Source organism: Poecilia reticulata, linkage group LG19 (genome assembly GCF_000633615.1).
Source record: "Poecilia reticulata strain Guanapo linkage group LG19, Guppy_female_1.0+MT, whole genome shotgun sequence".
Taxonomy (NCBI): domain Eukaryota; kingdom Metazoa; phylum Chordata; class Actinopteri; order Cyprinodontiformes; family Poeciliidae; genus Poecilia; species Poecilia reticulata.
Window position 1 is genome coordinate 28,077,395 of NC_024349.1, and position 26,392 is coordinate 28,103,786.

Sequence of the window (26,392 nt, forward strand, 5' to 3'; positions counted from 1 at the left end):
GTGTGTGTGTGTGTGTGTGTGTGTGTGTGTGTGTGTGTGTGTGTGTGTGTGTGTGTGTGTTTGCAGCTCATCACCACAGCCTCTGGTGTGGTTTGGTGATCTGTCCAACGGCCTGCTGCTGACCCAAAAGCTCTTGGCTGGTTTTCTGGTGCTTCACACAGGTGGGGCGATATGGATGCAAAGTTTTTCCACGATATTTAGTGATATTATTGTGATAATGATGAAAGTGACAATAACAACAATTTATTACCTTTTTTCTACTGCATGGCACAGCAGTCAGACAAAAACATAAATGATGCTCCTGAAAAATGTCAGCATTACTGATCAGCTGGTTTAGGTCACCAGTCGCATAACAAAGTGATTTGTATCACAAAGCTCCACACAGTAACTGTTCAATAAATATCAGTAAATTTGATAATATGATTAAATGCAAACAGTGGAGAAAATGCTAAAACTAACAATTCCAGCAATGCGCACAGTTTTATGGGGTTTCAAACTAATTTAGATTTATTGTGACAATAAATCCCAATTTTTATCATTAGGAATTTATCACGATAAAAATGCTGTGGGGGCAGCCCGGTTGGTGTTCTTTGTGCATTTAGTGTTGCTGGCTGTTGTTTTCAGTGGTCATCTCCCTCAGCTACGTCCATCGCTCCCAGCCTCTGTGGAGGAAGACTCCCTTCAACAACACCTGGTGGTGCCTCACTGTGCCCGTGGTGTAAGTCCTCCTCCTCATGTCCAGCACATACATAGTTCCTTTTGACATCAGTTCCTAACCTGCTCATGTGTCACCAGACTGCTGGGCCAGGGCGTTCAGGCCACGGTGGACTACCAGCTGTGGAGGGACCAGAGCAGCCCTCTGACCTTCAGCCTGGCCAACATTCCCCTGGAGGTGTGGCTGCTGGCCTCCCTGTCCCCGCTGCTGGTAGTGCTGGTCAACGAAGTGGTGAAGCTGCATGAGATACGGTGCGTTGACACCAGAACCAGAGCGTAGACACGGCCCAGTAAATGCAGCGTGTGCAGAAGAGGTGGATTTGGAAATGTAGGGCTAACTGAGACGTGGATACATAAAAACCAAAAAAAAACTGGCTGGAATACAAAGACAGAGCAGAAGGACTTAGCAACGTTTAATTTCCCTTTAGGATTCAAGTAAAACATTTTGATTTAAACAGCAGCAGCAATGGAAAAGTGTCTGTTAGCGGCATGAAGTCAGACATAAAACACAGTAAAAAAAAATAAAAAAAATCTGGAAACAAGGTTTAATATCCCGCTTTTGTTTAAAAATCCTGTAAAACAGTTATTTTTTTATTTTGTTTTCTAACCATGCATGGTTTTCTAAAAAACAAAAACATCGCAGGGTTCTGCTCACCTCCATCACATCAGCTCATTTCTCTCTCTGCTCTCTTCAGGGAACGGGTTCGGTACCAGAAGAGACAGAAGCTGCAGTTTGAAACCAAACTTGGGATGAACTCTCCTTTCTAAAGCCCCTCCCCCGCCACACCCCCCCATCAGAGGACGAAGATGTTCTGGCAGCTCTGGGCGCCAGCTGGTTCCCTCCAGAAACCAGCAGCAGCCCCTCTGCTCCCCCTGCAGGGAGGAGCAGGTGTCATGGTGGACGGTGGCGCTGGTTGAACTGCTGATGTTGCTGCAGCTGGCCGGGATCGGGGCCGGGGCTGGGGCCGGGGTCAGACCTGCGGCGCTTCAGCGTGGCTGTAGAGGTGTGAAGAACGCTGTTGGACATGTTTACTGTATATTCCCAGGTTCCGCTCCGTTCTCCACCAGGATCCATGTGCATGTTCTCCAGGAATGCTCCACATCCCGTAGAGCGCTGCAGCTGACATTCACCTCATCACTGTGTATCATAGTTCATCATTCTTCACAAAAACATGGCTTTTTTTTTTTTTACTCTTTTTTAAATGTAAATGTAGGGCTAAAAAAAAAATAAACAAAAAAAAACAAACAAACACTGCAAATGCCTGAAAGTATGGAGCTCCATTGTGTGCGAGAGTCTCAGAGAAATGGCCCAAAATAAGCTGTGGAGAAAAAAAGTAATCTAAGGAATTGGAGAATATTTAGTGTAAATCCTGAACTATTTCTCAATAACTAAACGTTTTTTTAAAGGTTTTATTTCATGCCTTGGATTTTTAGTTGACTTCTTTACAAACATGATATAAAAGGTTTCCCTGGAGACCTCCTCAGCCAATCACTGGCTTCACTTGAGATCATCATGGTCACCTGAGCTGAGACCAGCATGCACCAGCACAGTTCAGCAACACAATGCCATGAACCCAGCTACAGGTTGGAGTTCTCACTACTGCTGTTAAACAACCACTTCCAGTGAAAATAAAATGTTGGAGATCATTTTGTCTGTCCCTGGGTGTCCGTCTGTCCCTGGGTGTCCGTCTGTCCCTGGGTGTCAGTCTGTCCCTGGGTGTCCGTCTGCAGCATGTCAGTGTGTTTGGTGCATGCAGTCCCCATGTTCTATCACACAATAGGTTTGATACATATACACATATACATATGTATAAACATATAGATATGTCGATATGTGTATATAACAATTGTAGAAGATCCAAGCAAAATTTTCTTTAAAATACATATATTTTTGAACATACCTGTTACACCTGGCATTTCTTGTTCATTTCGTGGTTGCTATACTGGCTTGAGGAACAAGGCAGCTTCATAAATTTAACTGGCAGCCAATCAGAAAGATGAGCATGCCAAATAACATTTCAGCAAACGACGGTATTTAAATGAATACTTTTTAGTAATTATTGATAAAGAGATTACATTTTCTGATTTAAAAAATTCTGATTAAAATTTTGATTTTAAAAATGTATTATTTTGATTGTTTTCATGTGTTCCAGTTATTAGTCAGAAACCCAGTGGGATTTGTTCCGTTTAGCTCAGTAACTGGCTAACTGCTAGCCGCTATTAGCCATTACTACATTAAAGGAGCGGGGCCATAATGGGCATAATGTGCATAATGTGCGCTAACAGATTTGCCACAGACTTTATGGTGCAAACTGAGAGAACGGCAACCATTTATTACTGCAGCTGTCACTATTGCAGTAGTGGTGCAGCCATGTTGATTTTGAGTTTGGATCAATGTGAAGACCTTTCCAACCTTCACAGGTTAAGAGTTTCCAGTCCAGTTTTTCAGACTTTAGAGTCCGAAGCGAACCAGTTCAATCCCATAATTCCTTGTTCTGCTGTGAGAACTTCTGCTGTCTGTATGGAAGCCAGTCCAGTTTGTTGTGAACCGTTTCCTGAATGTTCTGAAACGTAGGAATCTGTTGGTGCTTGAAAACACCCAAACTTTTAATTGGAAGTGACAACTTGCCATAAAACCCGAATTTTATTTCTTTTTTTTTTTTTTTACTGCATTATGTTAACATTGGGGTTTCATATAAACGAGGCTGTCTGTCTCTACCTTTAAAAACATTCTGACCCACAAGCTTTTCTCTGCTGCGTTTGGATCCAGATTGAGTTGTTTTATTCATACCTACATTCAGCCAAATCTTCTATATTATGACTTTGCTCTTTGCTAATGGATGTTTGTGCTGAATTTCCAGATTCTTCTAGATGCATTTTATACCCGAGTTGCTTCAGCCTCTAGTTTTAATCTAAATCTCGACTGAAGGATCTCAACTTATAGAAGTCAATTTTATGTTGCAGAGATTTAATATCTGAATTGGCTAAAAATCATTCAGAGGTTCTGGTCCTATAATAATCTAAAAATGTTTGATTATTAGGACTTTGATTTGTTGAAGCGCCAAATCGATAAACGTCTGTATCCTTGGTGATCTCCTTCAGTCAAACCAGCCTCGTGGAAACGGTCTGACATCGCTGCTGTTTCTTACGCTATTCTGTAGACAAAAAGAATGATAAATTCCAAAATCAGTGCCTCAATGAAAAGCAAAACGATTTCATCAGGATGTGAATCTGGGGTCACAGTGGGGTCACGCCGGGGTCACAGCCACACAAAGGACCGGAGCATCAACCTGAGAGCAGATCGCTCCATTACAGTCTTCAGATCAGACAAAACAATACTAACTTTTAAAAGTTGGTCCTTAAAATAAGTGTCACAAATACAACAAAACACACACACGCACACACACACACACAGCTCCTGACCATGTTGGAATGTGACAGAATGCTGTAAGCTTGAATTTGATCATTTTATTTGTAAATCTTGCCATAACTATATGTTGGATTTCATGCAGTTTTTAAAATCACTGACAGAACTGTGAGACTTAAATAAAAGCCTGAAGCCAAGCAGCCTGGTGTGTGCTGGTCGTCTTCCTCCGATGGTCACTACTGGTCACACTGAGGTCAGGGCTTTCACTGAACTCGCTTATCACATATTATACAGGCTTTCTGAAAAGCTTTCATACTTTTTGTCTTGATAAAAAATAGAAAGCAAAGCTAATTATTGGTGGCTGGAAACTTTTCCATGTTACTGAAAGTCAGCAGGAGTTTTTGTGTAAGAGTTTATTTGAAATTCCAGATGAATGTTTTTAACGTTAAAAACAGAAAAATTCTGTATTTTTACTGTTTGGTTGTTCTGCATGAACTGAGATGCTTCCATAAGGACAGTCAATGTACATGTTGTAGATTTTAAAGTGTATATTCAGACAGATTTGTTTGTGTCTCGATTATATCTGAGAATTAAATTGGTAAAGGACTCGTGTTTTTCTGTTGTGTGAAGAAAATTATTTCAACTTTCTGAGAAAAAGGATTTCTGAGCGCCGGACGTCATAAGCTCTTTATTCAGTGTAAAAGTCCGATTTTACAAAAACCACCAGATAAACTTTCACAGCCATGCGGAAAACAGTTTGTAACACAAGGAAAACAAAGAACACCTTTCATTATAGTTGGTCCATACAGTTGGCTTTATTTACAAAGTCTATCAAAGCTTTATTTATCACAGCACAAATTTACCCAACTAAATTTAAATTTGTATCCAAAATAGATTTTTTTTTACCCCATAAACCATAATCTGAACACACAATTATCTTCTGACAGTAACAAGACAATGTCATTCTTATCAAATATAAATATATATTTATATATAGCACCACTATATCATGATTTTATTTGAGGGCTATTACATACAAAAGACCCGTGTTAGTATTTGGAGGGGGAGGGGGGGCAGGGAGGACCACCAGGGACGAGTTCAAGGGAAACCCATCAACACCAAGAGAACGAGTCAATCACCTATAAACAGTCGGTCGTTACTGGTTCTGTAGAAATCTGTCAAAAACTCATTTGCAGTTGACTTTCTTGGGCAAAATTTAGCTTCTAATTTCAAAACATTTCAATCAAATTGAAACTGCAGAAAAGCAGACCTGAGCTTCCCATTTCCAAAAACAGTTGTCAGTTTTTGGTGGGGTTGGACTTCCAGATGCTCCTGACCACCGACACCGACTGGAGGACGACCAACATCTAGAACCCTCGACAGGGACGGTGTGTCCAGGAGGGAGCAGGGGGGCTGCAGCTCAGCACGTCTGTACAAAACCTTCTGCAAATGAGTCCAAGTCATCACTTCCATGTCGTCGTCCTGCACGGCTGACCATGAACAGCAGGGTCAGGCTGAGACCGGAGCGATGACTTATCTACAAGAATCATTTCCTAGATCTAACAGTGATGTTCTCTCCTCCTACTTTAGCAGCAGCAGCTTTTGGGACCAAAACATTAATGCTTTCATCCTACCTCAAACAGAACTAATGTGCAGCGATTCACACTCTTGTCTTTTATTGCTCATTTAAAAGCTGTTTCACATGAGCTGCATCAGGAAACCACAGATCCTCCAGGGTTGGCAGACCTGAGGCAGAACGTTTCCAAACCAAATCCAACCGTGACTCCAGCGCATTTTCTGTTATCACAAGTCTTAAAGGAGGTGATATCCTTTGATAAATATTAAACCATAAAATCATTTGGAATCATTACAACCTCTTTCAATTATTGCTGAAAGTGTAGATGGGTCATTGCATCTGGTTGTGTGTTTTTTTTGTATTTGAACTAAAAACAGAGAAAGGTTCAGTAAACAAACTCCAAGCTTGTCTTGGTTCTAAAGTTCATCTTAAATGTGATTAACAGTCATTAGGTTGCGATTGTGTCGAACCACATTTGATGCTGTTGCTTCTCCCTCAGATTCACAAACATGCTCTTATATCTGAATAACATTTAGATCACAAAAGTCAAATATTGTCCACACTAATGACAAAAAGAGTAAAAGTTGCTAAGTGCAGGTGCACTGATGGCTCAGACCTGCCCTTCATTCATATCTACATGACAAATGGATCAGAACTACGGCCAAAATCTGAAAGTGAGCCGCTGTCAACTTCATCCTCTGCACAGGTCATGTCTGCACATGCTCAGTTAGCAACACCGCACTGTTGCTAACTGAGCTACTTTCCAGGAAAGAGGGAGAGAGAAAAAAAATTGGTATTTATGCCAAAATCTGACTCAACAAGTCAGGCTTCTTAAATATCCATGATCGACCAGAAAACTGCGATCGGTGCACCCAACTGCTAACATAACTGTAACTGAAACAAAAAACTGAATTCTAGTCAGTTAGATGTAGCAGAAAGAGAATTTGACTTAGATTAGCTGACAGTGGAGGGGCTGACGCATCGGTTCACTGCTTTGGCTCCAGAGAAGAATAGTGAATGTGAAAACGATTTAAGTTCCCAAAACCCTGCAGATCCCGAATCCCCTTCTCCCCCACCCGCCACCACCACCCTGGTCCAAAACTGCAGCTACAGCTACAGCTAAAGGAACACATCCTGAGAAGTGACTCTGAGCCTAAGTCTGGACCTTCCACCGTCTGCCCTGCATCTCCATCAGGAGCCGATTACTTGGAAACCCCTGAATAATCACAGTTAGAAGCTTCTGTTAAGACAATCTATTCCTTACATCTCTATAATGATCTGAGAGGCTGCAGCTGGGATACATTTTATTTCATATAACCAAACAATAGAAACTCTGGTATTGCATAACATTGACACGAGACGACCTGGTATGCAGGAGAAGGAATGGATGTGTTTGGTGTGGATCACTAAGGGATCAGGATGTGTTTGCATATGGCTGCCATCATCCGACTCATCCTGTGGTTGATCTGTTAGCTGTCAGCATCACGAGGTAGAAGATAAACAGCTGCTAAGGTCTAGCTTAGACAATCCAACGAGTCCCATCTTACTATATATGCATATATGTATATTTTTATATATCTGTGTAGACTGTATGAATGTGGAAGTGGAGCTCTGTGTGTTCCTGCCTGTGGCCTGGACTGCAGGGGAAGCAGTGCATCATGTGGTTGTGAGGCTCAGATCTCACACACAGGAGCACAGAAAAAAACTAAACACCAAATATTAATAATGGTCATAATGAAAACAGCTTCTTTAGAGGGCTGCGGGATCGTTCCGGCCTGAGCGGAAAGGTTCCTCAGTAGAGCGCATTCAGTGTTTAATCAGTAAAGAAGCAGTAAATGAGCTGACTCCACAGGAGCAGCGCAGCTCCCCCCCAATAACGTTCCATTCCAGTCTGATCACACTGCCGCCGCTACTAAGACCGTCAGCATCAGACTGAGGGAGGGCGGCTGGCAGCCTGTTCCCATGGAAACATCATGCAGAGTTGGCAACAACACATTGGAAACACAATGGAATGAGCTGAAGGGTTTTTGGGGATTCAGAACATTTGGATCTTCCACCAAAAAGTTTCCCTCAGCTTTTGTTGACGTCCTATCCACAAGCTGGTTGTCGTGGGAAACCAGCTGTTATCTTACATTCATAAGATAACAGAAAGGAAGAGGTTTTGTTGAGGGGAAGCTGCTGGGACTGAAACTGGCTAAACTTTGATCAGAAATCTACAAGCGGGAAGAGATTTACATGCTGCGCTCTGTGGAGCAACGCTGAGCTGGAAACACAAAAAGCTGAAGAGTAACGCTGAGCTGCACTGGACCTCTACCAATCTGTTTTATGTACATCTGGAACCTGGATTCCACAGACCTCTGAGTAAAAAAATTAAAATAAACAAAATAAAAAAAATAAATTTAAGGAACAACAAGTTACATTTCCCACACAACCACTGAAGAAGTTAATGCAACAAAACAACACAAAAAAGAACAACCCCAAAAATAGTAGAAAACCAAATCAAATCTTCAAGTACTATAAACAAACCAAACCCCGCCTCTCCGTACTGTTCCAATGGAAAGGTCTCTGTCGTCTGCCAAAAACCAAAAACCAACTGAAGCAACAACTGAAGCCCTGGCTCAGAGACAGCTGCTCAGTGAGTCTGTGGGTCGGGTCGGGTCGGGTCGGAGCCCAGAGCTCCGGTACCCACAGCTGCCGGGCAGCAGCAGCTCAGACATGTTCCCGTTTGGGTTTCTCAGTAATCCTGGAGCCGGTCCGATAGGCTTCCAGATCCATGTTGTCTCTTCCTGCTGGGGCCCCTTCTGCTTCCTGTCGGGGCCCCTCATGGCTCCTGTTTGATGTAGTAGCTGCCTGAGCCGTTGCTCTCTTGGTCCGAGGTTCCCTGGGTGAAGGTGAACTCGTCCCCGTCGGCCGGGTCCTCCTTCATCCGCAGCAGAGACTCTGCAGAGACAGCAGGGATCAGACACATGCTGCTGCACACGCAGCTCACTGCAAAAACACTCAATCTGACCAAGTAGTTTTGGTCAAGTTTCTAGTGCAAATGTCTTAGTACACTTGAAATAAGAAAAATTATTTACAGGTAACTTTTCAGCAAGATCAAGGAGCTTATTTTAAGTCAATAATTCCTTAATATTGATGAAAATGTTCTAGTTCTATTGGTGGATTATTTCACTTATAACAAGACATTTTTTTCATAAGTCAAATAATCCATTAATGGATCTAGTACTTTTTCCTCTCTTGTGTCTTTTGGAAAAGATACTTGTAAAATAGTTTTGACTTACTTCAAGTGTACTAAGACATTTGCACTAGAAACTTGACCAAAAATACTTGGTAAGATTGAGTGTTTTTGCAGTGCAGGCGCTCCACCTGCCCCCTGGAGGTCAAACACTGAGAACATCATGTAAAAAAGAAGTAAAAGGTTTTCTTAAAGGCACCAGCGACGGGTCCAACCAGAGACATGCAGCAGCAGCAGCAGCAGCAGCAGCAGCAGCTGCCTGCGTCTCCTCACAGAGGCCCCGCCTCCTGAGCCTCTGGGGCTCCTGGCCCATCTCATGTAGTCAGTAGTGTGCCATTACCTGATTTGTGGATGGGGTGCAGGTGTGCTCGGGGCCGAGCGGGCCCCTGGACACAGTAAGTGGGTGGGCTCTGCTCTTCGTCTCCTGAGAAGCTGCTCCTCCTCCTGCCTGACTGACTGAAGGGCCGTCGACCAACCGGAATCTTCCTCTCTAAACACCAACCAGACTGGGGTCAGCTACCAGGGGCTTATTGCACACAGGGCTCAGTTGAGCAGTTCAGTCATGAACCAAGAAGGAAAGTAAAAAGTTAGAGCTCAGGATGCGACCTTCAACGAAGCACTGCTGAGACGTTCATCCACTCTCCCATCTGAATAAGCCCCTGGTGAGCTGCTCTCACTGCCACCATTCATGTCCCTCCTTCTACCTTTGCATTCTCTGTCCTTCCTTGCACCCTTCTGTCCTAACTCCTACCTCCCTCCCTCCCTCCCTTGTACCTTTTGCTTCTAGTGTCTGATATTTGCAGAGTCCATATTTAAATCCTGCCCACTATGAACTACCTCAGGGTTTCCCTCAGTGTATTATCAGCCTGGCGGGTCACCAGGCTTTACTTGCCTCCCCACCAAACTAAGTGTTTGTTTTGCATAGGTTTGTTTATACACCAGTAGCAGTAAAGACTAAATAATTTAGGGTTACAGTTGACACACTGAACTGGGTATGCACCATCTTGGCAGCTGTCCTGGTCGTAGTTAGGCTGCCTGGCCGGTGTGTGTGCGCGCGCTTGTTTTGTAATACCTTGTGGGGACCATTTTCCTGATACATACTACGTTGTGGGGACCCACAAGGCAAGGGGAAATCAGTGTTTCCCCTTGAGGGGACCAGGCTATACATGGGTCAAGGGTTAGATTTAGGACTAAGGTGTGAAGTGAGTTTTGGTTAGGGTTAGGATAAGGGAAAGTTTTAGGCTGTAGATGGCCACGCAAACATATGTGTGTATGTGTGTGAGCGTGTGTGGACGTTCCAGTGAGAACATTTTTTAAAATCAGGATTGAATAGCTTCTTTTAGCACAACAATAGGCTTTTCCAACATCCAAGATGGAAAAACAAAGAGTCAGCCTGACCAAACACAACCGTCATCTGAACTGGCTCTCTCTGTGTTGGCCTCGGACGGCTGGCTATCTCAAATTCTCCTGGATGTTATATAAACCTCTAGGCTATCTGCTGCCGGTTCCCTTCCCCATGATTTCTGTGGACCTGACCCAACACTCCACAGAGGCCGGCTGACCAACGCTCCCACTTATCAAGAACAATGCTTGGGGGGGTAGAGGGCAGCTATCTGGGACAGTGTTCACAGACTTTCTTACAAACGCACACATAAGCACACGCACACACACTTGCATAGCAATAAACACCTCCCAAATCTCTCTCGTGTGCAGAGGTTTTTTTTTCCTCCTTCAGCCAAAGAAAAAGGAGGGAAAAACAACAGAGGAAAGCAGGAGTTCACACAGAAACAGCACACATTCCCACCACCATTCTTGTCATTAATTTTAGTGTATTTAGGTTTGATCTTATTTTATTCCCCTAAACTTTCTTCTCATCACTTTTGGCCAAACAGCTTAACATTTGTCTCGTTTGAACATTGAACTCTCCTCATACATTTATTCTCATCAAATGAAAGGGTAGCTCTTCCCATGATGGCTGCAGCCTCGGGCACCTGTCTACCCATGCCTGCTCATGCATCTCAGATTTTTTTTAACTGAACATTTTTTACCATAAAGACTCAGTGGGCCATTGGCTCCAGCGCCCCTACATCGGGCTCCGCAGGTTTTCTGGGGGAAACTCTGTACCTGAAATATATTCGATGGTATTCTTAATTTGAAAACTGACTCAAAGGATAGGAAACTCTGGAAGATGTAAAGTCTGAGCCCACAGCACAGGCACCTGTTACTGCACATTGTCATGATGATGTTCCAGAGTTACACACTGATTGACACACCCAGCAGATTCAGGAAAACAATCAACGCATCACAACGACAGAAGCATCAAGGTAGCTGCACAGAACTCAGAAATAGAGGCTCATGAAGGAAACCCAGCAGGTAGTGCACCGAGACATGAGCGACAGCCTCAAGCCGTTTATGGAATATTTGCCTTTTAGTCAGTTTATTTTCCCTAAATATTTTATTTTTTTGCTGAGTCATTTAGTGCAAAAATGTAGCTCGTATGTGAACAGCAGGGACCACTGAGCAAAGTCTGGTCAAAAGCGGCTCCAACATTGAGTTTCAGACATCAGTATGTTGGGATGCTATTGCAAAAATGATCATTCCTCTGAATTTAATTCATTACAGTTAATTTAGTTTTTTACAAACATTTTCAATTTTTCAGTGTTTCCATAGATACAATGAATAAACATCAGCAGTATGATTCTAAAAAACAATTTCTACCCTGATTTAGTAGAAACTTCAAAGTCGTTGCTTTCATGTCATCCATCCATAACGTACACATCTGTATGCACTTCAGTTGACATCTAAAATGTCTCAGTGATATTAAACCAGCAGCTTTGCACTGCATTCTTCTTCACAAAGCTTCAGCCTCTCTGTGTCACTCTTTACACTCACTGCATTTGACTGGAACTGGGGATTTATTTATTTATTTTACATATTTGTATACTTTTATCAATGCCTCACCCACAGTCTGAATGCTGCATAATTAACCAAAAAAGCAAAGAAATAAAACCAGAAAAACTTTCTGGACTAACAGCAACAGGAAGACATTTTGCCTGAGTACACAGGAAAAATGTGCACTCAGGAAACTCTGTACTCTGTTCATTTAGAAAGCTCTGATTGTGCTCTCAAGGTGTTGCACCTTTTTATTTTATGTTGCAGCTTTAATCCAGAACAGCTTCTTTTTTCTCTTTAAAACTATACATGTAAAAAGGCCAACATGAAAAATGCAATACAATCTTTATTGCCATTGTAACAATTAAACATTGCACAATAAAATTTGAGTGCAATTCTCCAGATAAAAACGGTCTCGTCTGAAAAAAATTACTAGATAATTACTTATGTTGCACTTATCCCTAACTATTTCCTGACTATTTTAGGAAGCTCAAATAGTCAGAAAAATAGACAAGGTCAAACTGACCACTCAGCGTGGTGATGGCAGCTAGTGATGGGTCCAGCAACACGGACACGCCGGCGCATGCATCAAGCCCATAGACCAACACCCGTGTCGGTGCGCGTATTGGTTTCAGCAAGTCACGTGACCAATACAGGAACTGTTTCGAAATGACACTGGATGCCAAACTGTGTTTATTAGGAAGCGAATCTGTCAACGGGATGCATTTGCCAAAAGAATTTGTGATCTTTTTTGGTACAGTGTCAACTATGGAACAGCCTCCAAACAAACGAAATGTTTCTGCAGTGTGGGACCATTTTGATCTTACATCGGAAGATAAGGTATTTATTTTCCTTTTGTTGTCGTTTCATCCGGTTCTTTTCAGCTTCTACTTGATCTATCTGAATCCAAATTCAGCTGAAATTGACTCTTAGTTTACTTTCATATTATGTTCTGCAGGTTAGGTGTCGCATATGTTTGACAGAATTGTCTTATGTAAATAAATCCACCTCCTCAATGCCGAGGCATTATAGGGCCAAACATGAGAATGAAGTCTCAGATACACCAAGAATAACTTCAGGTATACAGCCATTTTACAAATTACTCAGTTGCTTTTAATAAGTTATTTAATCTAAATGTATTGTTTACTTCATTTTTAACCATCAAGCTTCTAGGGAGCAAATGCTGGATGAGGCTCTACTGAATTTCATTGTGAAGGATTGCCAGCCTCTCAGCATTGTGGAGAGTGAAGGGTTAAAGGCACTGAACCTTCATATGGTTGACCAACCAGAAAGGTTTGTGTGGAAATTGTCTGAAGTAGTAGTTTAAATTAAAAAAATAATTTAATCTTTAATTTTAATATATTGATTTTGTTTTGGTTTCACTGATATGATTTTCAGACCATCAAACAAATGGTGGCCAAAAGGTTTGAGGAGGAACGGGAACGAGTGAAAATGGAAGTACAGCAAGCTGTGGCAGTGAGTATAACGGCTGACATGTGGACATCTGTGAACATGGAGGCTCTTATCTGTCACTACATTAATGAAAATCTGCAGTTGTGTACATCTGTGTTAAGAGTAAAATACTTTCCACAAAGTCACACTGCTGACAATTTGGCCCAAGTCACAGGAGACATAATGGAGGACTGGGCCATAACCAATAAAGTAAGGTGTCTTGTAACTGATGCAGCACCAAACATTTTTAGATAAATCCGCTAGGCAGCTAGTAATTCGGCACTCGATTTGCATTGCACATACTCTCAATTTATTAGTTAGAAAATCAGATCCCCACACTTACATCCATCAGACAGAAGTCTAGGCACATTGTCACATACTTCAGATTAAGCACTGCAGCCAAGGAGAAGCTTGCTCAAGTGCAACAACAGATGGGACAACCAATCCTGAAACTTATCAATGACGTGCCAACACGCTGGAACAGCACATATGAAATGCTGTCAAGGCTACATGATGAGAGGGAACCAGTGTGGGTATCTCTGGCCTCTCTAAARRCAGWTTKGACTCCACTTACAGCTGATGASCATACCATCATAGGAGAAACACTTCTTGTGCTTGCTCCTTTCCATCAAGCTACARTKSWSKCMTCTGAAGAGAGGCGARTGTCAGGATCCAAGGTCATCCCAATGATGAAAATGCTCCATCTTGCAMTRGAGAGTAATGYATCAACCTTGCACACACAGCCAGCCATACACCTACATRAAAACCTGAAGCGTCGAGTCACAGACACTGCTTCCAATCTGGAGTCAAAAAGTGTGTTGACCCTAGCAACACTTCTAGACCCCAGATTTAAATCACTTGGGTTCCGCAGTTCCTCCAAATGCAATGAGGCCATCAGTAGACTGCAGTCAGAATGTGCGTCTATTATCGGACACACAAATGAGCCCCAGCTGGGACCATCTTCACAACAGCTGTCTGCACGCAACTCAGGCATGTTATTCAGCATTATTTGTTGTTTGTTTGGACAAGATGTACTAAAATGTCAATTTGTTGTTTTTAGATAAACTTTGGCACCATCTTGACACCGAAGTGGCACTTTTGCCCAGACCAAAAGTGCCACAGCTGATGCCATCCAGGAGGTGCAGATATCTTGCAGAGGGCAATATTGCCAGATGTCAGGATCCAATGACATACTGGCAGAACCACAAGACAATTTATCCTAACCTCTTCCGGTTGTCATTTTTGCACTCCAGCCTCATCTGTGCCATGTGAGAGGGTGTTTTCCACAGCAGGAGAAGTTGTGTCAAAAAAGCGTAATAGACTGAATTTCAAAACGTTGGAAAAACTTTTTTTTTTTTTTTTTAATAAAAATGTGTAAAAAAAAACTCCAGTCCACAAGCATCCTCATTCCAAACACATTCACTTACATTTTCACTTTATTGTACATATTCACATTATTTATTGACTGTATCTAAGAATAACAAATATTTTAAATTTCACTTAAGATATGAAATAATACAATGTATAATAAAATCCAATGACTTAAATCTTATTGTCATACAATTCTAAGTCATCAAATTAGTCTAACTACATTGCCTGTAGGGATTTTTAATGTCCAGCAGGTGTCAGTATTTAGTGACACAGTATCAATACAGTGTTGCTGTGAGTCAAAACGCTTCATGACGCCTCATTTACCCATCACTAATGGCAGCCAAACAAGAAACTTTATTTCTATTCTAGCAGAAACCAGAATATGATTTCGTAGTTCACTGTTCATCTGCTGATTATACTGGTTTAAAAATAAAAACGTTTGAAAATCTTGTAGAAAACAATCATTTGCTCAGTGAACATCAAAGTAACCAGTCAATAAATCGGTCGATTTCTAAAACTATTAATTAGTTTTAAAAAACTAAAGACTGTAATGCTACAGAAGCTTTAACTGGATCACTTGGATAGAGAAGCCGGCTCTATCGCTACCCTCCAGCTGCTGCAACTTCCATCTACAGAGCGACAGAATGACTACATGCCTGCTGGTGCTCCCAGGTCAAATACGAAATGAATGAATGAATAAATTCATATATGAGTGAATTCCAATACACATCGACTTGTTGACTAATTTTGAAAATACTTTAAAAAAAAAAAAAACAGTCATTTTGACCAGCAAAAAAATTGTCATCAGGCTCATCATTATCAGCAACAGCTCTTGTAAACGGTAAATGGACTGAACTTGTATAGCGCTTTTCCAATCATTTTGACCGGGTTTTCTTTTTATACACAATTATACACCGATATGAAGATCGGTAGGCAATCTGGGGTTAAGTGCCTTGCCCAAGGGCACATCGACACGTGGCAGGAGGAAGCAGGAATTGAACCTACAACCTTCCGATCACAAGATGACTACTCTTCCCACAGAGCCAGTCGCCAATTATAAGGCATCGACAGAACCCGGCGCTCCAGCAGCACCTCCACAACATGCTGCACAGATGAACCAGAACCTTCTTCAGACCCACAGATCTGCCAAACTTCCACCATGGTGTAGATCTGCTCCACAGTTTGTTGACGAGGGTGAAAGCCACACGGCTCCTCCTGAAGGTCAGAACCTCCTGACCAACACTAGGGAGTAAACCTTCTCACAGAGGCTGGGAGTCATCAACGTCTGGAACAGACTCATTTAGAGTGGGATCGGCCCCAGACCTCAATGCCACATTATCAACCACAGCGCTGCAAAAACGTAGCACCTTCAGCATCCACCCCTGTCCCCTGGTGATGGACTCACTTTCCTCCCTATTTTCCCTTTCCGAGTCAATATTTCTTGAGGCCAAACAAAAGTATTTCAACGTAGCCTCTTCGTTTTCCTCCCACACTTACTGTAAGTACATTAGGTTCACCAGCGCTTCTTGCTGCCAGGAGCCCATCTGCTGTTTCAGGAGTTCCTCGAGATAACCAGTCCTTAACAGCCTTATTCAGTTTGAAAGCCTCCACCACTGCAGCTGTCCACACACAGGTGACCTTCACATTCTGGAAGCCATATCTTCAGAGGAAGCCCCCCAGTGCAGCAACATCCCCGGTGACTTGAAAGAAACTCTTCAACACCCTGACAACTAATCTGAGTTTACCACTGTCCACTAGTGTTCACATTAGCACAGTGGTTTGGGTAAAGTTAACACAAACCAAAAGGTCTGACACAATCCTTTCTGCTTTCAAGAGTTATCTCAACTATCAACTGGAACAAATGCTACTTTCCTCTTTTCCCTGCACTGTGCAATGTGACACATTGGGTAGAATGAAAACATTTTACATTAGTTTCCAGCACCAAAGTAGCAAGTAACAGGCGGAAAGATAGAGGAAGAGGAAAGACACCGAGCAGGAAAGCATACTGACTTTTCTTCTGTCCTTTGTACTGAGGGGTCTTCTTCTTCTGCTTGGGCACAGACATAGGTGTGTCTCTGTTACCTGAAAGCAAAGACCAAAACTCAAATTCATGGCATCAATAAAGGACACAATTTAGGATGTGGGGAAAAAACAAAAACATAAAAAAATTAACTTTTTTAAAATCAGGATTAAATAGCTTCTTTTAGCACAATAGGCTTTTCCAACATTCAATCAGATCATTTTTAGAAGCAGAAGTGAACTCCAATTGGGCAGAGAGAAGCGGCTTTGTCATCCAGCGAAGCTGTTTGCAGACGTCGCTTGTGCGTCAGATTTGTGGATGTAACAGAAACACAACACAAAGGTTCCGCTCTGAACGTTTGCATGTAAAAACAGAAAATGCGATTTAACTTTTATTCATCAAAATTCATGTAATTAAGTAACGTGTTAATTAAATCACAAATAAAAAATCATTTACATTTGTCATGTCACAGCTAGTATGCCAACAAATAATTTATACATTTAAATGCAAAATTTTACCTAGATTTTATTTAGTGAGATTGTTTTAAGCTTTGTTTTTTTTTCAAGGAATAATTGATAATTAGAAAAAAGTAAGCATTTGTGGCAGCCCTTTAGTTACCTGAAGGGATTGTGATAAAAAAACAATCCCACAGAGGGTTACCACAGCTCATTCTGCTGGCAGCTTATATTAAACAGATACTAACTGGGTCAGATATCTACAGTGATGGTTTTACATGTTAGACTTTCACAAGTCTGTATTGATCAGTGGAGAGCCGGATGTTACGTGGGTATGTGAATCTCTCTCTGACATGTTGGTCATATTTCATCCTTTCTGGATCTGACTGAACCTACAGCAGTCACCATGTTCTGAATTAACTCATGCAACAACGCAAAATCTCTGGATAGTTCCATCACATCAACGCCTCGCAGTGTTCATGAACTGGTAAACATGTACAAGTCTCTTTACTTTAGAGAAGTCTTATTGTTCAGGATTTCTGTAGGCTGATGCCGTTTTGGCATCGTCCCACGTTACTGAGTCTCATTCCTTCTTTCATGTTGTTGAGCTCTGGAGCCGAAACGATGTCACAGAAATGTGAAGAATCAGAAGGATCTGAACCCTGCTGATGTCAGAGAAATGATGGAATCCAACTGACTGAATCATCAGCAGACCTGCTGACTGCCTGACTCTTTGATGTGCCATTGTGTGTATGTGCATATGAAGCAGATAACCTGAATCCAGGTGCAGATAGAGCAGGATGAGGGAAGAGGGCTGCTGAGGTTCTTACTTTGTGAGGCAGGTGGTTGGAGCTGGTAGCCTGTCAGCTGACACCAGCCCACTGGGTAGAGGTCTGGTGACTCACAGTCCACCCACTGGTCATACTCGTCTTCCCAGCCATCAAAGTGGATCCTTAGCAGCCGGTGCACGATTCTCGTCACCGTGGCAACACACACCAGCCGTGGCTCCATCAAATCTACGGCTTCCAGCTTCATGCCTATCCGGAAACCGTGATTGGGAACCTCCTGTAAGCCGCATGGTAGAGGCGGTTTAAACACTCCAAGGGAGGGAAAGGAACTGAATCAAGGGGTCATTTCTAACTCCAGAGGATAAAGAAGGCCAGTAAATCTTACCTTGTTAAAAAGTTTGACAGGTGCAGCTATTGAGCCCGTTTCTCTGAGGTAGTCAAACCATTTAAATGGCAGCTTAGTGTACCCTGGAGAACAGCCAAGCAAACAAAACATGCAATCAGAACCTCACATCTGTTAGGCTAAGTTCACACAGCAGAAAACACGAACCAAATCCAGTTTTTTCACCGCAGTCGAAAAAAACTGATCGCTATCAGCTGCACTTTGTTTTCATCATCTTTCCTTGTGTTGCTATGATCCTGTGACAATGTTGACGACTCTCAGTAACTAAGTTGACAGTGGCGTCCCGTAAAGAGAGCGCTGCTGTGTGACGTCTACAATCTTCTTCTGCGCATCCAGGTCGCTTTGGGGATGTAAAGTCTCATTACGTTCGTATTTAATAATATGAACGACCATGCAAAAATTGCAGCACAAAAAAAATTTAAATTGAGCATTAAGCCCTGCTGTGAACATAGCCTTATAAACCTAAAGAGCTCTGAGCTCCCCCTGTAGAGATGTTAATATTCCACACAGCTGTGAGTTTTCAGAAATAAAGCCGTCAGAGCGGGTCGACTCTACACACACGATCTAAGTTGGATGCAGCGTTCCTCTTTTTGGTCAGCAAATTCTATCAAACAATCTCTCCAAGTCTGTGTTTAGGGTTTTAAATCTTGCTGCTGGCTGGTCTCACACACATCATCTGTCCCTACATCTGAAGCCAGCTGGGCCCAGCTTACATATCAACTGATGCAGAACTGTAACTTCTACTGATAAGTCCGGGGCAAAAAGCCACTTAGCCACAATAAATCACTTTGAAGTGATTTCTGAATGGAGCTTCTGAAACACAAAGCTCCATTGGTTAAACCTGAAGTGGGCCGAGAAACGGAAGTGTACCTTTTGGAGGAGTGAGTTCAATGTTATTGATTTCACAAAAGCCGACAGGGAAGATGGAGGGAGACATGGCGTGATAGCAGAACCAGTCTGACCCGTCGATGGCCTCAGAGCCATCGATACCAATCATGAGGTAACCATCTGCCAGCACCTGCAGAGCAACAAATCAGTCAGGCTGCCTCTCGAAGGTGATCAAAATATGGAAACAAAATCAGTTGCTTTGTTCATCCACATCACGTCCAATGAACACGCTCACCTTTTTTACCGTGGCTACACAGATAGCAGAGAGGTTGAGGGGATCTATAGCTTCTAATTTCATCCCATCTTTGAACCATTCCTCACTCTGGTCAACGTCTTTTACCTGGGATGATAATATTGATAGAACAGACACATTTCAATAAAGGTTGGATTGCTTAATAAAATGGTACATTACATTCTCTATTAAGGAAGGACGGACAGTTTTAATGTTGGTTGTCATAAACAATGTAAATCCCAGGAAGGTCAATGTCTATCAGATTTACAATTCTGCATAAAGTTAGAACTCATTTCAGATCATTTTTTAAAGGTAAATTTTATTTGTTTGAGGGGTAACTAAAAGATCCAGAGAGCAGCAGCAGCACATATGAGCACAGAGTTCAACAGGTGCACTGCTGCTGCAGAGATGCGTTTCATCTGCTTTGAGTTCTAGATCTCACATCTCAATCAATCTGAGCCCACATGGAGCCGCGCAGAGTGTGAAAAAACATTTAAACTATTCATTTAAACAGAACCCCTGATTTAAGGAGACGACGCCTCACCGCACTTCATGACGCACGTCCTGCGCCACTGGAACGTCGGACATTCTTACCTTCTGAAAGAGTTGTGCGGGGGCATCGACCTGTCCTTCGGCTTTCTTTGTGACATCTGAGGAAACAAAAGTGCTACATCAGCAAAAAGAATGAATGAATTAAACTAGTCCTGTCAGTAGTTCCACTTCCATTGCAAGAGTGAGAAAATCTTTGCTGACATTCTGTTGGTGTCAAAACTTTCACAATTGCAGCACTTCCATCAAATAAGAAATTAAATTAAAAACACATGTCAATAAGCCTGTTTATGAGGCAAGTCAGTAAAAATCATGGCAGCCATGGATGTAAACAGAACCAAAGTGTGTGAGACATTTTCACCTCCTACCAGATCGTTTGAAGCGGTGTCCGATGCTGCGTGACCAGCCGATGTTGTGGATCAGAGGGCTGTACATGTGGCACCAGAAGTCATCCAGGCCGTTGTCCTCATAGACCAGCCTGAGGCGTCCTCCGATCACCTGCTCCACCAGAGCCACTCGTGTCCGGCACAGGTAGTTCTTATCCACCACCTCCACCCGCATCAGCTTCTTAAATGGGAATTGCATGTTTTCACGGACCTAAAGTTGGGAAGGCAACCAGAAATGTTCTGCATAGAGTTAGTGGTTGATTTAAGGAAGCGTTCAGCAAAGCTGGGCTGTAACTGTGGGAAGCTGCGTGTTTCACCTTGGCAGTAAAGTCCATTGGCAGTGTTTTGGCTCCAGTGAGACGCTTCACAAGAATGGGTTTCCAGTTAGAGTACTTATGCTGTATGCCTGGAGGTGAGAGGTGACAGATGTCACAGCAGCAGTTAGCACCAACGAGAAGGAGACTTGGCAGCTTCAAGATCAAACTCTGAACGAGTGAGGAACAATGCTCACTTTTTGGAGGTACGAGTGGTTTGTTGCTGGAGGCACACCAGCCTACTGGATGCACCTCAGGGATGCACAGGTTACACCAGAAGTCTTTGCTGGTGTCGTTGTCAAAGCCCTCATACCTCAACAGTGCCTTGAACCCTGCAGAGCCACAGAACAAAACCCTCTGCTTTAACATGGAAACAAATGGAATTTAAGTTTAACCACTAGATTAATTTTCTACATTATTTACTGTGTCCCTGTAAAGAAAACCCACTTTTTTATGAAACACAGTCAAGAAAAAACAGCCTTAAAAAATCCGCTGTCTTCTATTTATTTCATTTTTTCAACTTGACAATTTAACTAACTAGTTTAATAATGAGTCAGTGAAGAGTGTCAAATTAACTAATAAATAAATTATTTATGACAGAGTTAACGCAAACGTGGAAGAAGTTGTTTGAAGCAACCAATCAGAAACCAGGGTCTCAGTTCTAATCCCACCCACTGAGTTCGATTGGTGAAGTTGGTAACAGTTGAAATTCATTCATAATGTGCTTCAGTCCAGGAACATGAAATAATTTATTAAATCATATCCATCCATCCATTTTCTTTCACCCTTGTCCCTTAGTGGGGTCAGGAGGGTTGCTGGTGCCCATCTCCAGCCAACGTTCCAGGCGAGAGGTGGGGTCACCCTGGACAGGTCGCCAGTCTGTCGCAGGGCAACACAGAGACAAACAACCATACAACCATGACCATGCACACACACACACACACACACACACCTAGGGATAATTTGGAGAGGCCAATTAACCTAACAGTCATGTTTTTGGACTGTGGGAGGAAACCAGAGTACCTGGAGAAAACCCACGCATGCACAGGGAGAACATGCAAACTCCATGCAGAAAGACCGGGGCCGGGAATCGAACCCAGAACCTTCTTGCTGCAATGTAACAGCTCTACCAACTGCGCCACTGTGCAGCCTTAAATAATATCCAGTTTTTAAAATAAAATGAATGAATTTAATTGAAGAACATCTAATTAATTCCATATTTAATTAACCTTATAGAATATTTTATATAAATGTTCTATTTCTGTACAGTCTTTTCTTCTTGTCAGTAATATAACTTAAATAGAATCTGTAGACCGTTTGAATAGAAAAACTGGTTTGCGAGTTAAAAATCCATTTCTGAATCGAAAGATGCTGAAAGATTGGCATATATAAGTAGTCAACTTTATATTTCTTTATAAAATACTGGCAAGATCCATCTTCTTGCACCATTTGTCCACCTCCTCCACATACTAGAGAAATGATCTAATTACCTATCTAGTCATTAGAAAATGACAAAAAACTTTATTGGACTCTTTTTTTCCCCCTATATCCTGACAAATCATTTGCGCAGAAACTAGCTTGTTCCCTGGAACCATCTAATTTTCTGACAGTCTTACCTGCTAGCTTTATAATTTCTGCAATCCAGTAGACCTTAGTGGAGAGGTTGGTGTCAGAGTTGGGCACTTCAATCCTCACTCCTTCCTCTATGTCTCCCCAGCATGTCCCCATAGGGGCCTGATGTTACACAGAAATCAGCACAACAATATTCAGTCAAGAGAGTTTAGATCATTGGCTCTGCAGTTGATATTCAGCTGTAACTTACATGCTTAAAACAGCTGACGGGAGCTCCCACCGTGCTACTGCTGCAGATATACCTTCCCCAGTCGAAGCTCTCTGGAGGAACGACTAGGAAAGGTCCAGAGAAGGTGAAGGTCAGGATACAACTCATACACTCATCAAATACAATCAATGCTGTTTGCTGACTTACCAGATTTAGACTTGGCTTGGTTCTGTTGGCTTGCTTGGTACTGGGCATAAGCTGCCAACTTTGCCATAAGAGGCTGTTTCTGCAAGACTTTAGCCTTCTTTGTTGGAGGCTTGCCCTTGTGGGACGAAACGAGCCAGGCATCAGCGTCAGCAGATTGAAATACCAGGATTTGGCGAGCTCCTAATCTAGATGATTTACCTGAAGTCGTGCGAGAATGCTAGCTTTTTTTGAATTTGAGGAATAACTCCTGGAGCAGGAAACGCTGCAGAAGCGCTTGGTTTTGGAATAAAAAGCATCTCGAACACCAACCATTCCACACATCTCACATGTAGCTGGAGAGATCACAAAATAGATTACACAAACGTTTAATTCAAGAGGGAAAGTTGAAAACATACCTCAAAGTAATACATATAAGAACTAATAACTGCCATTGCAATTACTTAGACCAAGCAGATGAGTATAAAAACTAAGGCATCCCTTTTTATAATGCAAATGTCAGACCAAATATGTGAATGAGTAGCTGGAACTACTCATTCACCCTGACAGGAGAAATGTCCATGGAAACCATGGAAACAAAGCAAAGCACTTCAGTTACTCTAAACTGTGGAACCATTATGGACACTTTCATGGTTTTAAAGAGAGAGAACTAAAATAATTCTAACTGAAAACAATAAATGCTTAAGAAAAGAAGTAAACCACCCAAGTGATCCCCGTATAGAAGTGCCATTTCAACACCATGTTTTGTCAAGATCCTCCAACAGAAGGCAAAGGAAGCAGATGGTATGTACTGACCCATCCCAGCTTTGCCATCTGGGTAGGTGTAGACCTGTCCATTGTTCTTGATGATGGGCAGGCTGGCAGGGATGGAGCGCACAACGTCATCCTCACTGTCCTCTGAGCTGGAGCTGCTGGTGGACTCCTCGCTGCAGCTGTCGTAGCCATCAAACATCCCGAATGAGTCCCGGCGCTTCCGCTCTGAACGTGCAGTGCGCTCAGCCTTGACAGGAAAATGGCAAAAATCAGAAGAAAAAAACATCTACACAAATATCACACATACATCACAAGCCGTAAAACAGGCCCACCACTAGTTGTATCCTTTGTAATGCACCATTGTTGAATGATTACCTTCAAGCAAAATACAGACTGGTCATGGATTTTAAAGTGGCTGGACACCACACAGCACGATCGAACCGTTATACCTAGGATTTCTGTCGGCTAATGTGTCTCTCAGGTTTTGAAATTACGGGCCGACAATCGGCCGACAACTCGTGTCTTGTGTGCTGGACATTACACTAAGGAAATGAGGAAGGGAGGGTCAGTGGAGAGCACCGGAGTCTAGCCTTTTTTCATTCAGTGTCATCAAGAGAAAGAAAAAAAAGGCAGGAAGAGACGATAAAGCCGATAATTAAAATGAGGTTGATAGATTTCATTTATCGAGCGATTAATCGATTAATCGATTAATCGTTTATCGCGACAGGCCTACGATGGCAACTGGACAGGGACAAACAGGGTCAATTCACAGTTCCACCAAGTCAGGCCCTCATTTCATACCCAGGTGTTGCCAATCTGTCCTTTACTATGTGTATTTTATTAACCAACATACTAGTATACATTTAGTATACAAAAAAAAAAAGTCTCAAAAATGATTAAATCTCTCATGTAATTTAATTGAATATTGTATCGACTCTGGATTAAACCATATAACTTTTGGGGGGAGAAAAGGGGGTCTGATTCCTATATAAAGGTGCATCTCAATTGTTATTGGAAATTAATTTATTTTAAGTAACTATGACCAGGTGACATTATATAGGTTAATTCCACACAGACTTCTAACAGTTTTTTAACTGTAAGAAGATTTTTTAACATTGAAGATTAGAATATTACATCAGACCAATAAAAAAAACCACACTATTAATACAGAAATGTGGTCTTAGTGAAATGTGTGTTTAATTCCTCCTTAAAAGTTATTTTCAAAAGTTATTTATGTCACTGGACAATTTGCTGAGATGTTCCTGTATATTCATCAGACATATAAGTGCATTTCCATACAGCAAACTTCCAAGTACAGAAAATAACTCGATTGACAGCTCTACAGCGGGATAAATGGATAGATGCTCAGTCCAAACAGTTTTGTGGACAAACACCACAAAAGCAGGAAATGGCGAAGGAGCAAGGGAGCTTTGAAAAAAAGGGCGCCATCACTGTGTAGTTCACCATTACCGTGTAGATAAGTAATTAGGCAAATGTTGAGCAATGTTTGTTTGGACAAAAAAAATAAATAAATATNCAAATGATTTTAAATATAGATATTATGACAAAAGTTTCAGTTTTTATGTAGAATGACACAAGATCAGGAATGTTGTTTTAGATATTTACCTTAGCATTAGATTTCAAACTATGTCTAACATTTTGCACAAGTAACATGCCGTGGAAGAACATGTATCCATCCACTTTAGCAAAACGTTTTTTTGTTTCTTTTTTTGTTGTTTTTATTTTAAATTTTAAAATATAAAACTAGCAATAAAATAGTGATACTTTATAAATAGCATATTTGCTACAATAGATGGTTAAAATCATGCATTGTCTTTTATCAAATAGTGATGAAACATTTGCAGATCTAAACGAGATATTTAAAATAACTAGACAGAGGTCAAAAATTGCTTTTTGGACTGTAAAGGTTGCAGGATCCTGTTGTAAAAGTTTAAAGTTCTGATTCTGCTGTTCATGGTGAATAAGAGTTTAAAATTCAAAAGAATAGTTTAAAAAAACATCGACTTTACGTCATTAAATATCAATATATCTTTACATTTTAAGTAGACAATTTGATATACTTTAATAGTGACCAAATAATTTAATCAAGCTTTCAAGACTAAAAATAAAACTACACTTGTCTATTCTGCATGTTTAGTCATTCCTACTAATCACAAAAATCCTGATAATTTGTTCTATTTATTTTAAAAGATGTTTTGAAAGCCCACATTCTTCGCCAGTCGATTCCAAACACCTGAACAAATTTCAAGCATTTAGTGCCATCAAAACATCCCTACTTCCTCTTCAGTTTATTACAGGTGGAATTTGAGCCCACTGAGACATACAAATATGCTGGGGAAATGTTCCTGCCATCAATTAGTCTAAATAAAAATATGCATGAACAAAACAGAAGACTGCAACATTTAAGAAAAAAAGAAAACAAAAATAAGAGGAACTTTGAAACTAGCCTGTTATGCTAGTTCTGTCGAGAAGCACTAGCACAACTAGCTAGCGGAAATCGTTTTTTCTCAATTTCTTTTCCGCCATAGCAGTTTTTATTGCGTTAAAATGAAACGCATAAATGTGTGTGTAAAGTTAAGGTCAATCTCGATCATTTTGGTTATACCACAAAGCTTTTATGAGCGCTTTCAAATAAATAACGCTGTCAGAAGCATTAGCTTGCTAACGTAACCGATAACAACAAAGGAGGAGCGCTAACTCAGGCCCAAACATGTCTCAAAGTCACTCACCAAATCCCGTGCGTCTTCCATTAGCCCCTCATATAGAAAACATTTATCTTAGCTCTGCTTCCTGCTGTAAATCAAACTCCCGCGCTGTGGATAAAGCTGACTATAGAATACGAATGTCTAAATGAATACTAGTGAATAGGGTATCAACAAATTACTCTGGCCCAACTGCGCATGAGCAAGCGTAACCTACTTTTTTTTGATTGGTCAATTCCGAATGGAGGTCATCGACAGATCCACAAACAAAACAGAGAAGTCTTTAAAGG

The 26,392-nt window shown here is 41.6% G+C and overlaps 2 protein-coding genes across 5 annotated transcripts in view; one reads left to right on the forward strand and one right to left on the reverse strand.

Annotated features, from left to right (window-relative positions):
• Positions 1-4,689, forward strand: part of tmem94 (transmembrane protein 94) — a 34,756-nt gene extending 30,067 nt beyond the window's left edge. For all 3 annotated transcript variants that reach the window (XM_008438168.2, XM_008438169.2, XM_008438170.2), the window contains 4 exons: positions 67-161; positions 625-718; positions 796-966; positions 1,410-4,689. In XM_008438168.2, coding sequence (XP_008436390.1) covers positions 67-161; positions 625-718; positions 796-966; positions 1,410-1,482 — 433 coding nt within the window. In that variant the 3' untranslated portion in view covers positions 1,483-4,689. The remainder of the gene's footprint in view (positions 1-66; positions 162-624; positions 719-795; positions 967-1,409) is intronic.
• A 61-nt stretch (positions 4,690-4,750) lies between these two features.
• On the reverse strand, positions 4,751-26,322 carry mbtd1 (mbt domain containing 1). 2 transcript variants are annotated; one of them, XM_008438166.2, is made up of 17 exons: positions 26,130-26,322; positions 23,422-23,626; positions 22,828-22,961; positions 22,630-22,744; positions 22,465-22,547; positions 22,259-22,376; positions 20,840-20,974; positions 20,646-20,734; positions 20,311-20,539; positions 19,988-20,043; positions 19,397-19,501; positions 19,144-19,291; positions 18,256-18,338; positions 17,913-18,147; positions 16,618-16,689; positions 9,233-9,382; positions 4,751-8,597 (listed from the first exon to the last, which is right to left on the reverse strand). In XM_008438166.2, exons 1-17 carry the CDS (start codon positions 26,148-26,150, stop codon positions 8,479-8,481), a joined length of 2,097 nt encoding a protein of 698 aa, XP_008436388.1. In that variant the 5' UTR covers positions 26,151-26,322; the 3' UTR covers positions 4,751-8,478. The 2 variants fall into 2 exon arrangements, with proteins under 2 accessions (XP_008436388.1, XP_008436389.1); XM_008438167.2 differs by lacking the exon at positions 9,233-9,382 and having other exon boundaries at positions 4,754-8,597; positions 26,130-26,321.
• Between the last annotated feature and the right edge of the window lie 70 nt (positions 26,323-26,392).

Excerpts from the sequence above, each read along its gene's own strand:
- mbtd1 (XM_008438166.2), bottom strand. The coding sequence starts at position 26,150 with ATGGAAGACGCACGGGATTTG. Across the intron at positions 20,975-22,258 it reads AGAAATTATAAAGCTAGCAG|GGTTCAAGGCACTGTTGAGG; the intron begins GTAAGACTGTCA and ends GTGGCTCTGCAG. Across the intron at positions 20,540-20,645 it reads CAATGGACTTTACTGCCAAG|GTCCGTGAAAACATGCAATT; the intron begins GTGAAACACGCA and ends TCCCAACTTTAG.